Source organism: Triticum urartu, chromosome 6A (assembly GCF_056163025.1).
Source record: "Triticum urartu cultivar PI428250 chromosome 6A, HENAU_Tu73, whole genome shotgun sequence".
Lineage (NCBI taxonomy): Eukaryota > Viridiplantae > Streptophyta > Magnoliopsida > Poales > Poaceae > Triticum > Triticum urartu.
In genome coordinates this window covers 157,387,446-157,404,023 of record NC_141878.1, presented here as the reverse complement: position 1 = coordinate 157,404,023, position 16,578 = coordinate 157,387,446, and the positions used below count along the sequence as shown (strand labels likewise).

The following is a 16,578-nucleotide window of genomic DNA, read 5'->3' as shown; positions in this document are numbered from 1 at the left end:
TTGCAGATGTTGGAGTGCCGGTGCCTCCTGATTCTGACAAATCAGAACACTTTCAAGATCTTGTGAATGTTATTTTTGAGACACCAAATCCTCTAGAAGAACTTGCGAATGTTGCTGGTGTTTCTCTTATATTTGCTCTATTTTTATCAGCCTTTAATACATATATATGCTTAGTTACATCAGTTGTTCCGTTTTGTTTTGTGTCTGATGCAATGCACTTTATTTATCTTTTTGTGTCTGCAATGTTAATTGTGTTTTAATTATTTTATGTGCGTGGTTATGTTATTGGTTTATGCAGTTAATGACAGCCATGGTGTTCCAGAGGACATTGCTGATGTTGTTAAAGATATTAATGATGGAATGTATTCACTTAACGTTGATGATGGTGATGGCAGCTTGCAGTTGTCTGTTACTCAGTCTCAAAGTGTTGATGGCACTGAGCCTGTTACCCAAGCTGAGGATGTTCCTATGCAGTTACAGCTCGAGGATGAAAGGATAAGAAAGAAGAAGTATGAATTCCAGAAGAGAAAGGAATTGGAACAACGTTAAAAGGCTGCCTGTGTGCCAGAAAGTGATGTTGATGTTGCTCAAGCTCCTAAATGTGTAGGCGACGAAGGTGGTGACGCGGGTTTTTCAACTGTTCATGTCGGATCTCATGGAAGTGACATGCCTGTGAAGACAAACTTGATGCAAACTCGTTTGACGCAAGTGTTTGATCGTGATGGAGTTAAGGAGAAGAAAGCTGTTTTAAAGAGGAAGATGTCAGATCAAAATCCTGATGGCACACAGAGGCGTAGCCCACGTGTGAAAGCTGTTTCCCAACCTGGTAATAGCAAAGCTGATGCGGATAGTTTTGCTGTGAAAATTGGTCCAAGCAAACTTGGTGGCTCCTCTGTTCGTCGGAGTCCACGAGGTTTGACAAATAAGAAGCCTTCTTCGTCTCCTCTTCAAGAGCGGTCTTTGTTGAAAGAAAATAAGAAGCGTAAAGTTCATCCTGCAAAAGTGAACAAAGGTGTGAAGAAGCGTGCTCGTGTTGAAGCTGAAGATTCTACATCTAAAGAAGATGATATTGAAGTTGATTCAGAAGATGAATTTGCAGTGGTATGTGTTTTATACTGCATGTGTCTTGCTAGTTGTACTTGCAATGATTTAATTGTGTTTGGGCTGGTATGCTGGCCAGGTGAGGCTGGTCATTGTTTTGCATCTATTTTGATTGTGGTACTTATGTTGTTTTAATAGTTGAACTTGTGCAAACTTTTCTTTGTTTTACTTGCCTTCATATGCTTGTTTTGTTTCCTATATTCATTGTTTGCAGTGGTATGTGTTTTGTTGTGCATGTGACTTACTAATTGTAATTGTAATGATTTAATTTGTGTTTGGGGTGGTATGCTGGCCAGGTGAGGCTTGTCATTGTATTGATTAATTGAGGGTGGTACTGATGTTGTTTTAATAGTTGAACTTGTGCAATCTTTTTTTACTTACATTCGTATGCTTGTTTTGTTTTCTATATTCATTGTTTCCAGTGGTTTGTGTTTTGTACTGCATGTGACTTACTAGTTGTACTTGCAATGATTTAATTGTGTTTCAGCTGGTATTGCGGCCAGGTTAGGCTGATCATTGTTTGCTTCAGTTGAGGGGTGGTACTGATGTTGTTTTAATAGTTGAACTTGTGCAATCTTTTCTTTTTCTTTTTACTTGCATTCATATGCTTTTGTTGTTTTCTATATTAATTTTTTTAAGGTGTGGCTTTTTTGTTTTCATTTACAGCCTGTTACCGTCATGAGTCCGGTCAAGCCGGTGGGAGGCAATGCCGGAAAAGTTGCCTTGGATGAAGGTGACCAACGGAAATTGAACTTAACTGTGCGATGTTCGTTGAGAGAGGTTGAAGATTGTGCTAAATTGCTCGAGAGTCGGCATGTGGCTAGGGTTCATGCATCTGGTTTTGGTTCTATCTTCAGGTGGAGGGTGAAGTCTAACATTTCCCGCCCTCTGATGGGAGTTTTGTACCTGAGGATAGATTGTGATACAATGACTCTTGACATGGGTGAGGCTAATAAGAAGCTTCGCATCACTAGCGATGGTATACAACAATTATTTGGTTTCCCTCGTGGTGGTCGTTCTGCGCCAAGGCCGTCAGAGGACGGATATGATGACGCTCTGATGAAGTTAAGATCAGAGCTTGACATTAGCAGGGACAAAGATATCAAGACAAAGGATTTGAGGAATAAGCTCAAGGTGCTCGTCAAGGATCCTAGCAAAGATGACCTTGCTCTGAAAGTGTTCTTCATTATTGTGTTTATGAAGGTTGTGTTGCCTGGATCTGCCCCATGTGTTTCCAGAGAGGCAGCAATGTTTGAGGGTCTCGTCTTTGAGGACATGGCTAATATGGATTATTGCCAGCTGATGGTTGATGAGCTTAGAAGGGCTGTTGCCAAGTACCAAAGTGGTCATACCATGGGGAAGGCAATCACAGGTTGTGCCATAGGGCCTGTACTAATGTACCTTGACTGCCTTATTCGTGGCAAAACTGTGGAGCCTAACATGCGAGTCCCCCGCATATGTTACATGGATCCTTCCAAGCTTTCTGATCTGGTTGATGCAGATTTGATTAAAAAAGGCAATGCAGATCCAAAGACTTGGGTGTTTGGGAAGCTTCCGGTGAGTTTTGTTTGTTTTGTCTCTTGCAGACCTTTTTTTTATTTTTAGGTATAGCTATTTTTTGCTGTAGTGGACATGTGTACTGTAGAGTTGTCTGTTTATATTTTGTATGGTTTAGGTATGGATTTTTAGTACTGTTGTTTCGTGTTTGGTTGAACTAAATAACTTTGTTCAACTGGCCTGTTGGTAAATACTAACAAATTGGCAATGACAGTTAAAGTTTTATTAGTGGTGTTGATTTTAAATCTGTTAATATCATGATTTATTTTTCCCTATGCGTTGCGTTGATTGATTAACTATTTTTTCCTTTTGTTTGTAGTGGAAAACTCAAGAGGAGGTTGTTTTTTTCCGAGTGTATAAACGGCCAGTCCTGGAGATGCTGTCGTCTCAGGTTCCGAAGTTTTCATCTCTTCCCGATGAGTTGAGGGATGGCCGTGGTGTTGAGGGAGCTGGTTATGCCCCCTGGCCCTAGTAATGCTAGTGCTTCACAGAGGCAGGGTTTTGGTATTGATGTTGCTGTTTCAGCGTTGGAGCGCGCTGAGCATATTGTAACATCCCAAATTTTCAATTTGGAATGTTATACATTAGATCATCATGCATATCTTATTTTCTTGCATTTTGGTCGATCCTAGAAATTTCACGCAACTCAAGGACCTTCGGAGAGAGTTGGAGATTTCGTTATTTTCATATTTGAGAGTTTTCTCGAATTTTGAAAAGAGGATCATTTGATTTATTTTATTTTATCTTCAATTATTTTTCCGATATCAAAAATATGAGAGAGGGAATAATATGACTTTCCCAAAATTGAGGAAAAATGAAGATTTAATAAATAGATCAAATTTTTGTTTGCCGGAGTTTTATTTGCTTTTTATTCGGATAGGGAAAAATGCGCGTTTTCAAAAAAATTGCATTTTAGGTCCGGAGAAAAGTTCATTTTGTTCGGCTCATTTTTAGGAGTCGGGGAAAATTTACTTTAGATTTTTCGGAGTTCGTTTAGTGCTCTTTTTGTTTTTTTTTCTGCGCGCGAAACCAGTTTATAAAAAAAACAAAAGAGGAACTCCCGCCAGGCCAGCCGGGCCTAAGGCCCAGCCAGCCGGCCGCCTCCCTAGCTCCCTGCGCGTGCGCAGCGCCAGCGCCAGGCGCAGGCCAGCCGCCGCCGCCTCTTGCCTTCTAGGCCGAATCCTAGTAGGTTTCTTAGCCCTTTTTCCTTGTTTCGTTTTCCTTTTCCTAATCCTAGTCTATTTCTTGTCCCCTACCCCAAGAAACCCCCCCTCCCCAATATAAATACCTCAACACCCCCCCCTCTAAACTCATCAAATCAAAGCTGCAGCAAGCAGCAGCGCGCAGCCCCACCCCGCGCCCCTCACCCGCGCCGCCCTAGCGCCGCCGCCGCCCTACGCCGCCGCCGCCGGAGCCTCTTCGAGGTAGCCGCGCCTCTCTTCTTTTCCTCGCCTCGGTCCGGTTTTTCCTAAAAGAACCGTTCCGGTTTTCTTTTCCGGTTTTTCTCTCCGATTCTTCGTTTCGGTTTCTTTTCCGAAACCCTAGATCGGTTTTCCGTTTCTTTTTCGGTTTTCTTCTCCAAAACCCTAGATCGGATTCGTTTTCTTTTCCGATCTAGTTGCCTTTAGACCGTTCGCCGGACCGTTCGTCCTAACGAACGTGATCACCGGATTCTTCTAGGCTAACGAACGTCCGTTCATTTAACTGTTCCTCGTTTTCTTTTCGTCGGATTTATTCCGCGATCGCGATCTCAGATCCGATCTTCGTTCTAGTTTATCTTCTCGCCCGTTTATCGGAATCAGGTGATTCAAGCGCCTGGAGTTTCGTTTCGAAACCGCCGTTCCGTCTAATCAACTTAAACAAGTTTTTGCCCCGGTAAAATTTGACCTAGATTCAACTTGCTAGAACCGAGTTGTTTTCTTCCGCCATTTGTTTTCCGTTTCTTTGTTTGGTTCGTTCTTTCTTTGCAACCGGAGTTCTTAAGTTGAACTATCTGGTTCGTTCTCTTGTTCGAGTTTTACTTGTGCATTAGATGAGTACTTATTGTGTGGTTACTATTGCTTGCTTACGATAGATTGACCGGAGTGTGACGAGTAGATCTATCATGAGTTTTGAGTGCGAATCATCTTCATCAACATTGCAGGCAAGTTCACACTTTGATCATACCTTTTCTACAACCCAGTTTTATTGCATTAGATCAATCCTCACACATTGCATGATTAGGATCTAATTAAATTGTGGGATGGGAAGTAGATGAGGTAGTACCTATTACCTGTATTATTATGAAACCCTTGGGAGTTACTTCTACGTTTGCTTATTATGCCATGCTATGCTAGTAGACGTGGATTGGGTGAGTGATATCCATGCTATGCTGTCGTCTCAGGTTCCGAAGTTTTCATCTCTGCCCGATGAGTTGAGGGATGGCCGTGGTGTTGAGGGAGCTGGTTATGCCCCCTGGCCCTAGTAATGCTAGTGCTTCACAGAGGCAGGGTTTTGGTATTGATGTTGCTGTTTCAGCGTTGGAGCGCGCTGAGCATATTGTAACATCCCAAATTTTCAATTTGGAATGTTATACATTAGATCTTCATGCATATCTTATTTTCTTGCATTTTGGTCGATCCTAGAAATTTCACGCAACTCAAGGACCTTCGGAGAGAGTTGGAGATTTCGTTATTTTCATATTTGAGAGTTTTCTCGAATTTTGAAAAGAGGATCATTTGATTTATTTTATTTAACTTCAATTATTTTTCCGATATCAAAAATATGAGAGAGGGAATAATATGACTTTCCCAAAATTGAGGAAAAATGAAGATTTAATAAATAGATCAAATTTTTGTTTGCCGGAGTTTTATTTGCTTTTTATTCGGATAGGGAAAAATGCGCGTTTTCAGAAAAATTGCATTTTAGGTCCGGAGAAAAGTTCATTTTGTTCGGCTCATTTTTAGGAGTTGGGAAAAATTTACTTTAGATTTTTCGGAGTTCGTTTAGTGCTCTTTTTGTTTTTTTTCTGCGCGCGAAACCAGTTTATAAAAAAAACAAAAGAGGAACTCCCGCCAGGCCAGCCGGGCCTAAGGCCCAGCCAGCCAGCCGCCTCCCCAGCTCCCTGCGCGTGCGCAGCGCCAGCGCCAGGCGCAGGCCAGCCGCCGCCGCCTCTTGCCTTCTAGGCCGAATCCTAGTAGGTTTCTTAGCCCTTTTTCCTTGTTTCGTTTTCCTTTTCCTAATCCTAGTCTATTTCTTGTCCCCTACCCCAAGAACCCCCCCTCCCCAATATAAATACCTCAACACCCCCCCTCTAAACTCATCAAATCAAAGCCGCAGCAAGCAGCAGCGCGCAGCCCCACCCCGCGCCCCTCACCCGCGCCGCCCTAGCGCCGCCGCCGCCGCACCTTGCCCACGCCGCCGCCGCCCTACGCCGCCGCCGCCGGAGCCCCTTGCCGGAGCCTCTTTGAGGTAGCCGCGCCTCTCTTCTTTTCCTCGCCTCGGTCCGGTTTTTCCTAAAAGAACCGTTCCGGTTTTATTTTCCGGTTTTTCTCTCCGATTCTTCGTTTCGGTTTCTTTTCCGAAACCCTAGATCGGTTTTCCGTTTCTTTTTCGGTTTTCTTCTCCGAAACCCTAGATTGGATTCGTTTTCTTTTCCGATCTAGTTGCCTTTAGACCGTTCGCCGGACCGTTCGTCCTAACGAACGTGATCACCGGATTCTTCTAGGCTAACGAACGTCCGTTCGTTTAACCGTTCCTCGTTTTCTTTTCGTCGGATTTATTCCGCGATCGCGATCTCAGATCCATTCTTCGTTCTAGTTTATCTTCTCGCCCGTTTATCGGAATCAGGTGATTCAAGCGCCTGGAGTTTCATTTCGAAACCGCCGTTCCGTCTAATCAACTTAAACAAGTTTTTGCCCCGGTAAAATTTGACCTAGATTCAACTTGCTAGAACCGAGTTGTTTTCTTCCGCCGTTTGTTTTCCGTTTCTTTGTTCGGTTCGTTCTTTCTTTGCAACCGGAGTTCTTAAGTTGAACTATCTGGTTCGTTCTCTTGTTCGAGTTTTACTTGTGCATTAGATGAGTACTTATTGTGTGGTTACTATTGCTTGCTTACGATAGATTGACCGGAGTGTGACGAGTAGATCTATCACGAGTTTTGAGTGCGAATCATCTTCATCAACATTGCAGGCAAGTTCACACTTTGATCATACTTTTTCTACAACCCAGTTTTATTGCATTAGATCAATCCTCACACATTGCATGATTAGGATCTAATTAAATTGTGGGATGGGAAGTAGATGAGGTAGTACCTATTACCTGTATTATTATGAAACCCTTGGGAGTTACTTCTACGTTTGCTTATTATGCCATGCTATGCTAGTAGACGTGGATTGGGTGAGTGATATCCATGACAGATGTGAGTTTGTTAATTTTAATGGTTTATCTAAGGTGGCAACTTAAACACACATCTGGGTGGATTGAGGCACCTGATGTCTATCAGGACTTGCCTGTTTTTTTTCGGACCGCCACCCAGGCTCAAAGGGATCATAAGATAATTCATGCTAGAAACTTCCGTGTGCAGCCACATGCTACTATGGGCTCTGGCATAGTTGACTAAGTTGTGCGAACTCTTACGGGGTGGACTAGCAGATGTAGGGGTTGTAGGTGGTACGGTCTACCCCACATGTAAGGTGCTAGTGCTTCTGAAAGACTATGTCTCGATCATCCGTCTTCTCAAACACCACGTAGTGCGAGAAAACAAACGGAGGCGATCGAGTCATGTGGGGAAAAGTGCGCAAACCTCTGCAGAGTGTACAAACTAATCATGATTAGCCGTGTCCCCGGTTACGGACAACTTGAGTATCTAGTACTTGAATATCATGTGAATCTCAACATGTTACTTCTAATTAATGTTGTTGGGTTTTAATTACTTTTAATTGGGATTGAGAATGCTATCAACCATTCTCAATGTTTCACAACCACCATCATAGTTAAATAAATTTATTCCTTTGCAGTAGGGAAAAATTGGCTTTACGCAAAAACCTTATAACCATAGAGCTTTTCCACCAGCCATATATGCATATAGTGATAGCCATTGTTCATCATTTTCTCTATGGTGTGAATTTGCCAGTACATTCAATGTACTGAACCGTTTTCGGGCTGCAACGTCTCATGTTGCAGGTTTCTTACGACGAGTAAGTGATACGTTAGGGTTACGATTTCTACACTCAACTTTGCCGTTGGTGTTGATGGGAATCCACAACCTTGTTGCTTCCGCTATATGGATTGAGGTAATAGTATTTATGTTGCTTTATACATGTGATTTACCTCTGTTATAAATCCTTCGAGTACTGTGTGTGTCAGCATACTGATCCAGGGATGACACCTAAGCACAGAGACTTGATCCATTCGGGTCGGGTCGCTACACATATCTTAAGTAATGTGTGTTCTGAGCTGCAAAAGGTCCCAACGACAGTTGAGCGTTTGAGCTGTATCAATGGTATCCTTCCTGAAGGTCATCAATTTAACGCTGAGGAATCTGTTGACTACATTGAGATGGAGAGAATTTTAATCGGTGATATGCACGACGGTGCCGCTAATCTAGTTCAGAGCTCGGTTCGCCTGTTGAACAACATGAAGCGTTTCAGAACTATGCAAAACTCTCTCTGCAAGCCATATGAAGAAAGTGCAAATGTTGTTACCAAGTAGTTTGAGCAGGATGAGGCTGCTGCCACCGACAGCAGGGCTGGTGATGGTACTGAGGCTAATGTTTTTGACCACGAAATGAATGATGTTGGCTTTGAGCGTCCTGATGTTGATGTGAGTCGGTCCTTTGTGTTTTGCAATTTTTATGTTGTTGTCCTGATGTCAGTGTTGTAGTTGAACTTCCTCATGTTCATCTATTTATTAATAATTTTCTTTCATGTAGATTGATCACGATGTGGCTGCTGGCACCGACAGCAGGGCTGATGATGGTACTGAGGCTAATGTTTCTGATCAGCGTACGAACGATGTTGGCTCGCAGCACCCTATTGTTGATGTGAGTCAGTCCTCATTGTTTGTATGTTTTTACTATGTTGTTCTGCTGTCAGTATTGTAGTTGAAATTCCTGATCTACATCTGTTTATTAATTTTTCTTTTCATGCAGGAGACCAGTCATAATGTTGAGGCTGCTGTTGACGGTGGAGTTAATGATCTATCCACTGATAAGTGCAAGGTTATTTTTATTTTCATTGTGTTTATTAATATTTTCTTAAAATTTCATGTGCACCGATGTGTCTTGCTTGTTCATTTTTCTATCCCACAACGTTTATTGTTGCTCATAATAGCATTGTTTTTTTGTCTCATTACATTTGAATCAGGTTCCTATTGTTGGCGATGAGCCTTGTTTGCTTGTTGGTGATGTCGCTTTGAATGTTAGCAGCAACAAGTTCGATGATGTTGCTATGAATGCTTCCAAGGTTTATTTTTCTGTGCACCTATTGGTAGCTTATTTTTTATTGTTAGTTTTGTTCATATTATTCACTTTTTTCTGAATTTTTATTTTCATCAGATTACTATTGTTGAGCATGAGGTTGTCCTTAGTGGTGGAGATGATGCTCGTGATGTTCCATTGAGTAGTGGGTGCAATGTTGGTACCAAAGTTGCTGATGAGGATGCTGGTGCTGCCAGCATACTTGATGCCAAATCGCCTGGTGTTGGTATTGCTGGGAATGAAAATGTTTCTGGTTGTGAAGATTTTCCGTAGGAGAATTTCCCGCCTGGAGGTATTGATTACGGTGACGCATTGCAATATGCTTCTAGCGTGGAGGAGGTGCCATCCGAGGATGATGATTTACTTCTGTCAATTTCTTCTGACCCCTTGACGCAGGAGGCGCTCTTGTCGTCCCAGGATTTTCTTTCTACAGACCCTGAAAGCGCATCAATATTGGTGTCCTCTCAATATGTCCCATCGTCAAACCCTGAAACTGGAGGCATAATGGTCTCATCACAGGAACTACCGTTGTCGTCAAACCCTGATAGTCCAGGTAAGGACTTGTAAATGGGGTGTACTTCTCAATTTTGGCATTTTGGACATGTTCTCTTGTAGTTGTTGAACTTATTATTTTTCATCATTTTCTGCAAGCAGAAAGTGGTAATGTTGTTAAGGTTGATACGTTTTTCTTTGCTGTTACAAGGTTGCGCACGAACCGTACAAAATGGTTAGTTTGGGATTTTGCCCGTACCATTTTTTGTCTCTTTTTCTTTCTCTAGTTTGATTATTGTTGTTGTTGCAGTAGTTTTAATTCATGTAATCTTTTGTGTTTTTCTAGTCACAAGCCGATGTTTCAAAATAAAGAATGTGATGCCAGTGTTGGTTCTATTGCTAAAGCGTTTGTCCACACTGGCATGCTCAACTCAGACAGTGCTGATGTTGTTTTATATTCTCTACGTCAGAAGTACCGAGACACTGACAAGTTGATAGTTCCCAGATGGGTGACGGTCAGTATTTTGCTTTTAAATAGGATGATAACTTGTTTTGCCAATTTTCTAACTATTGTTGTTCTTTTTGTACAACAGACCAAGATCCGTGATGGAAATATTGATTCCAATGTGCTAAATTGGTTCACAAGATCAGGTGCTGATGGTTTTGACCAAGTAGGTGAACTTGGACTTTTTGTACTCATTAACTAGAACTGTCATGTTTTCTTTGCAGTTTTGGGAGGTGTGGGGAATGAACTTGATCTATGCTTCTTTTATTAAAGATGTACTTATTGTTGCAAAGGAATTGAACTGATATGATTGTTCCTCAATTTTGGGCGGTGGATATAATTTCTTTATGATTATTTGATTTTTTGTTTGTACTTATGAATTTCAATTTCCCTCTTTTATTTTATTGTTTGGTAAATTCATTTTTCTTCTGTGATTTTTTTCCAGCTTCTTTTCCCTACATTTGATCCGCCGTCATTTGTGGCTACCATGAAGCCTAGTGAAGTATCTGGGCATTGGTGCTTGGTTGTTCTGAATTTGAAGTTCCGTCGTTTCGAGTGTCTTGATTCACTCCATGATGAAACCTGGGGTGATGCAGTTAGATTCTTAAGGAATATGACAGATAATATAAAGTAGCTTTGGAGGGAGTCCAGTGTAGACAGGGCCAAACCGTTCTCACCGGCGCATATTGATGGTTTCTCTTGCGAGTTTGTGCGGGTGCCTCAGCAGGAAAACACGTGAGTATCCGTTTTTAATGATTTTTGCTGGTTGTTTTTGTTGCTGGAGGATGTTGTTCCTGTATTTTTTGGATTTTGTGTTGTACCATTTTTTTTGATTTTTCCTTTGTTTTACAGGCATGATTGTGGATTATTTATGCTACAAAACTGCAAGACCTATTATTGCCGGGAGGATGGTGTAATTGAAATGGCCGATTACAACCATGAAGACATTTTGGACATTAGGAAGACTTTGCTGTATACCTGCGCAACTAGCGATGTGTTTGATGTTGACTTCCGGGGTTTGTTTGGCATCGAACCCTGTACGTGTGCATGGACTTTTGTAATTTTTTTGCAGCTTGTACTTCTCTATTAGTACTTTCATGAAATATGTATTTAAACTTACGCTTTGTGCGGTCTTCTTTTTTTTCAGGTGAGTGGCTGGATCTTGGTGAGCCTGACTACAAGTTCTTTGGTAGCCAGTTCTTGGAGCTCGAGCACGTAGCTATTGATCTTAGCCAGGGGCGTTCTCCCGAAAAGACAAGATCTGGTGTTATGAAGGGGCGGTTGGGAGCTCTGAGAAGTTTTACAGCTGCTTGTGCAGATAGCCCTACTACACCCAAGAATCCCATTGTGGAATTGATAGACAGTGATGATGATGTGTTTGACAAGATTGCTGGCGTTGGAAGAGTCATGAGGAGCACTGCTGCCAAAGGTTTATCTCCCCTTGTTGGAATAGTGGCTCGTAGAGCTGGTAGTGCTAGGAAAGATCCCGCTTTGGATTCTGGCAATGTTGTAAGCACGAAGCGTGCGCCCAGAGCTCCTATAAAGTTTTGCTCCCCTGTGCAGCAGCTTCACCCTTATAAATTCCCTCACCTGGACAAGGCTCGCAGGTTGTATAATCTGTTGCTTAGTAATGAATGGCGTGAGAAGTATGGCGAGTGAGTATCTCTCATTATTTTTTCCTCTTCCTTTTCTTCTGTTGTTTGTAACTGCTAGATAAACATGGCCTGAACTGTTCCTTTTTATACAACTCGAACTGCTATGAATGCCTTATCTTGCTTCTCCTTTCTTTTTGTTCTTGTGTGTGCTGCAGGAATACATTCTCAATGATACCTCAGCCTGATGGAAACGTAACTAACTTCACTGGGAATCGCATCTGGGAAGTTTTTTCACCTGGGAAAATGATGGAGGGTGATGTAATTGACTTCCTCATTGATGATTGGAAGCAAGATCCTGATAGAAATGCTGATTTCGCATCTGGGAAAACGATATTGCTGAGTCCATATTTCATCACGATAATCAATCAGATCGGTTTCTTTATGTTGAACAAGACTGTCTATTGTTTTTACGATTTTTAATAATACTTTGCTTGTTGATTCTTTTTCCGCTGTCTATTTTCTATTTTGGCTTTTTTGCAGGTTGTGCTTGACTGTTCGTTTTACGAGGATGAAAATAAAGTGTTTAATGTGGAGAGTGCAGCGAGAGATTTCAAGAGCTATGTTAAAGCTAATGAAGACTTGCTCAGTGCCGACCTTGTGAGATCTACTAGCTTATTTTTGGTTTTTATTTGTTTGTTGTGATGCTGGTTTTTACTTTGAATATTTAACATCTCTTTTTTGGTCATTTGTTTTTAGATCATGATGCCTCTATTCAAGCCTATGGTTTTATCAAAGGATAGGAAAGTGAGCCACTATTCCTTATATGTCATGAATCGGTACCGAAGTAGCGTTGACATCCTTGACTCTTTACATCCGAAGAACCACCGTCCTTCGAAGAACACCTATCACAAAGACCGCGAGAAGATTGTGAGCGACATTTATTATCTGTACTGGATTAATATTTCTGCATCTTTGTTTCTGCTGTTTCTGAGACCTAAAACTGTGCGGGTTGTTTTGTTTTTTTACAGATTTCTAGATTGGTCAAAGTAATGAAGGCTGTGTATGGTGATGCTCAGTACAATGCGAGCAAGCAGCCCAATTGGGAGCTGTTTGCAAAGAAACCAACGTTTGTCAAGGTTCCACTTCAAGGGCCGAATGAATGTGGCCATTATACTCTGAAGTATGCGGGATGCTATGATGGTGAAAAGATCATTGAGAACATTCGAGATAATGACGTGGGTTTCTTGTTTAGCTTTTCACTTTCTGTTTTTGGCTTATTGTGCATCCTTTTTTTATGTGTCATGATTTTTGATAATTTGTTTTATTGTTTTGCAGCCACGCATTGTTGATTGGAACGCTGAGGATCTGTATAGAGTTGTGTTCAACCGTAATAACCATCTTATGGTGACGGAGCTTCCCAAGGAGGTTCAGGCTTTGGTTCCTGATGCATAGGATAAATGGTCATCATTTGCATAGTGAATTGGATAGTTGTGTGATATATCTCTTGAAAACATTGTAGGCTCTATTTTTTAGTGTTTGATGTCTTGTCGAGTACTATGTAATAACTAGTATATTTTATGTTGTGTTTTAAGTGTGGCACAATGTTTCATCGGGAATTCATTTTAGTTAAGTTTTTTTTGTACTGAAGACTTATACAGTAGTTGAACTGAAAACAAATTTTTTTCCAAGTGTATTTTCGAGTTGTTGCTCAAAAAGTGAGATTTATTTTATTTTTATGTGATTCCATCCTAACTTGGACCTTTATAGTTTCTGTACTCTCGTTTTCTTGTACTTATGATATAGTTCTGTTAGTACTGATTTGAAGTCTCATTCAGCGTAAGGCTTCAAAATTTTAGTGCCAAATTTCTTTTTGAACTTCTTGAACTTTAGTAGTTGAACTTCATAGTAAGAGTTAAAGTACTGGTTTAAATTAGCTACGTTTAAGAGATATTCCTATTAAGTTCAAAACTATTTCTTTCTCAATTAATTGGTATCAGCATAGCACTTACCGAATAAACTTAGTTGTACTGAGATTCCAATTGTGCTAGTACTTTTGATTAATTATTTATTGTTTGTGTTGTTTGATGCTAGTATGTCTTCTGTTGTGTTTCTTGTGATTTTTCTCTTTTGTCGAACTTATATTTTTTTGATTTAGTTTTTGGCCTTCTTTTTTTCTAGGCCGTGGTTCTTCTCCAGGCAATGTTTGGTATAATCCTAGCACTTGCTGTATACACTAAGTTGTACTGAGATTTCAGTTGTATTGCCACTGTTAATTCTTAGTATGTCACTGTTTTAAGGAATGCGAACCGAAGCTTCCCATTCCTTTTTATATATTTATACAATGAACGTACCGTGTGTTCAACTGTACCAGAACTTTTCAGTCCTAGGATGCTAGTGACTAGGAAATACGTACTGGTGTTTCTTTGCTTTTCCTGATGCAGTACTTAGTGAATTTCTAACTACTTTTTACCATGATGCTTTTTAGTACTGAATGTTGTCCTCGGCTGAAACTTAGTCTTTTTAGTGTTCGTCTGAAACTAAAAGCTGATTTTTTAGCGTGATAGTACTACCGTTCATGTCTAAGCTGTACTGAGCGTCGAAGGCTACTATTTGCTTTTGTCCTTAGTTAGTCTGCCACTTTTTTTTGTTTTTGCAAAAATATTCATGTGTTATTTTTTTTCTCCATGACTAGTGCTGCGTGGCAGCCATCAAGTTTCAACTTCAACCTACTTCAACTTCAAATGATGGATGAACAAAATAGGAAGCTAGCAAACTTGTTGGACGACATAAGCAAATGATGTGCTTGATAGACATAGGCAAACTTGTTCAAACCCTGACACACATAGCATAAGGTAGCTGGTTCAACATAACGAAAGCAAACTACAAATCTGAAACAACAATACTAAGGACACACACAACATAAGGTAGCTGGTTCAACATAACAAATGCAGACTTTCATGCATCTTCATCCGCGAAGTTGCAGTGGTAGTAGGGGTCAGCCTCCTGCTCTTTTGAAATATCCCAACCTGTCACGATGTTGTCGATTGTCTTCCATGACTTGTACGTTGCGTACGCATCTATTCCTGCATACGTGATGAGGTTGTCTGGCAGCGGGCTGTTCCCCCACAGTTTGTGGTCTGCCCTGTTCATCTTCTTCTTCATGCCTTCATAGAATGGGTGGATGACGCCGCCTGCAACATCGGCCAAGGAGTCGTAGTATTTTCTGGTCTTTGGATCTTTCCACTTGCGCTGCATGTCGATGAAGTTGTTGGGGTTGATTTCCAAACCAGACTCCTGCAGCATCCGCTTGTCACCTCCAATGCTGAAACCAACAAATGTGTACAATTTCTCCTCCCACAGGAAGTCTTTGAGGCGCTTGGGCCTGCAAGGGGGGAGACACACATTTATAGATTAGTCTTCTTTTTTGAGGATTTAATTCTTCTGCTTTTTTTGTTTTACAAGTGATAATCCATGAGGTAGATGCTTATATATTATGAGTCATGCATGAATGTAGTTCAGAAACTAGTACACAAAGTCCTGAAATTAAATTCAACTACACCGTGTTATTTTTTCTTTTTTGCTATCTTCTTTGCTTTACCAAATGCTTCACCAAATTAGAGAATCATTTTACCAGAGTCAATGATAGATGCGCTGCTTGATTCAAGTTTAGTTTTCTTTTTTGTTGAATAAAAGACCTATACCAGTGCTTGATACATCTTTGTGCATTAATTCTATATCAAGTTCAAAAATTAGTTTGAGAAACATGTGCATCAAGATATGGACCTATACCACTTCACCAAAGATCTTTTAATACATCAATTCTATAAACTATACTAGTGCATCAAGATCAGAATCTATGCTAGTTCATCAAGTTCAGAAATTAATTTGGTGCATAAAGTTCAGAATGCTATAAACTTTTTTTCAGATGCTAATCTGGTGAAACAATCCACTTCACAGTTTCAGAAATGCATTTAACTTGATAAACATGTAATCGTGTATCCACTTCATATACTATAGTATTTCATCTAGTTGGGAAACAATTTTTAATTAAGTTTTTAGTGACTAGTACTGGTACAACAGATGAATGAACAGTAGTATGGGTTACCATTTTGTGGCTGCTGCGATGTGGTACACCAAGCAGAGTTCCTCGACGCACAACTGCAGGACGGCCGCCATCTGTGGAGTTTTTTCCTCGTCGGTGTACTCCACATCAACTCCGATGAAGCTCGGATACAAGCCACCGCCCTTCATCCTGAGCCTGCTCATCATCTCGTCGGCCTTGTCTGGTTCGCTGGTGCAGACGATCTCCAGCGTCTCCTTGCCATGGAGCTCAACCCCTTTGAGCGTTCTGGTGTACTCGCGCTTCTCGCCGGGGACGTTAATGTCGACGAGGTTGCTCCTCTTGTCCGACGTCTCGGCATGATGACGCTTGGCGGACGGTTCCTCCGCCATGGCCTTCCTCCGGCGACTGTGGGCTTTGGAGAGAGCCGCTGGAGGTTTGTGTGCAGTGGAAATGGAAGTGGCAATGGTGCTATGTGGGAACGAGGGAGAGATGGAAGACAATGGGGTTTTTTTGCAGTGCGTCGACGGTGGTGTGTGGGAGGCGGTTCGTCGGGGGCGTGTGTGTAGTGGTCGTGGGGGTCATCGTTTGCACTTCGTCGTGGGAACCGCCCAGTGGGTGGCGCGGGTGGTGGCCTGGAAGAACTAACCGTCCAAGACAAATGTTTTTTACTGGTGCACTGATTAGTCTTGTCAAGCTGTACTTACGATCTGCTAAATCCCACTTGCACGTCTCTGTGGTTGTGATGATGGCATTTTGCACTGTTTAGGTGACATATGGATCTGTGATGTTTTTCCGTGTGGATGTTTAAG

At 41.4% G+C, this 16,578-nt stretch overlaps 1 protein-coding gene across 1 annotated transcript; it reads right to left on the bottom strand.

Annotated features, from left to right (window-relative positions):
• Nucleotides 1-14,661: 14,661 nt before the first annotated feature.
• On the bottom strand, nucleotides 14,662-16,158 carry LOC147964566 (uncharacterized). Its single transcript, XM_087530039.1, has 2 exons — nucleotides 15,812-16,158; nucleotides 14,662-15,088 (listed from the first exon to the last, which is right to left on the bottom strand). Exons 1-2 carry the CDS (start codon nucleotides 16,156-16,158, stop codon nucleotides 14,662-14,664), a joined length of 774 nt encoding a protein of 257 aa, XP_087386165.1.
• Between the last annotated feature and the right edge of the window lie 420 nt (nucleotides 16,159-16,578).

Excerpts from the sequence above, each read along its gene's own strand:
- LOC147964566 (XM_087530039.1), bottom strand. The coding sequence starts at position 16,158 with ATGGCGGAGGAACCGTCCGCCAAGCGTCATCATGCCGAGACGTCGGAC. Across the intron at positions 15,089-15,811 it reads ATCGCAGCAGCCACAAAATG|GCCCAAGCGCCTCAAAGACT; the intron begins GTAACCCATACT and ends CCCCCCTTGCAG.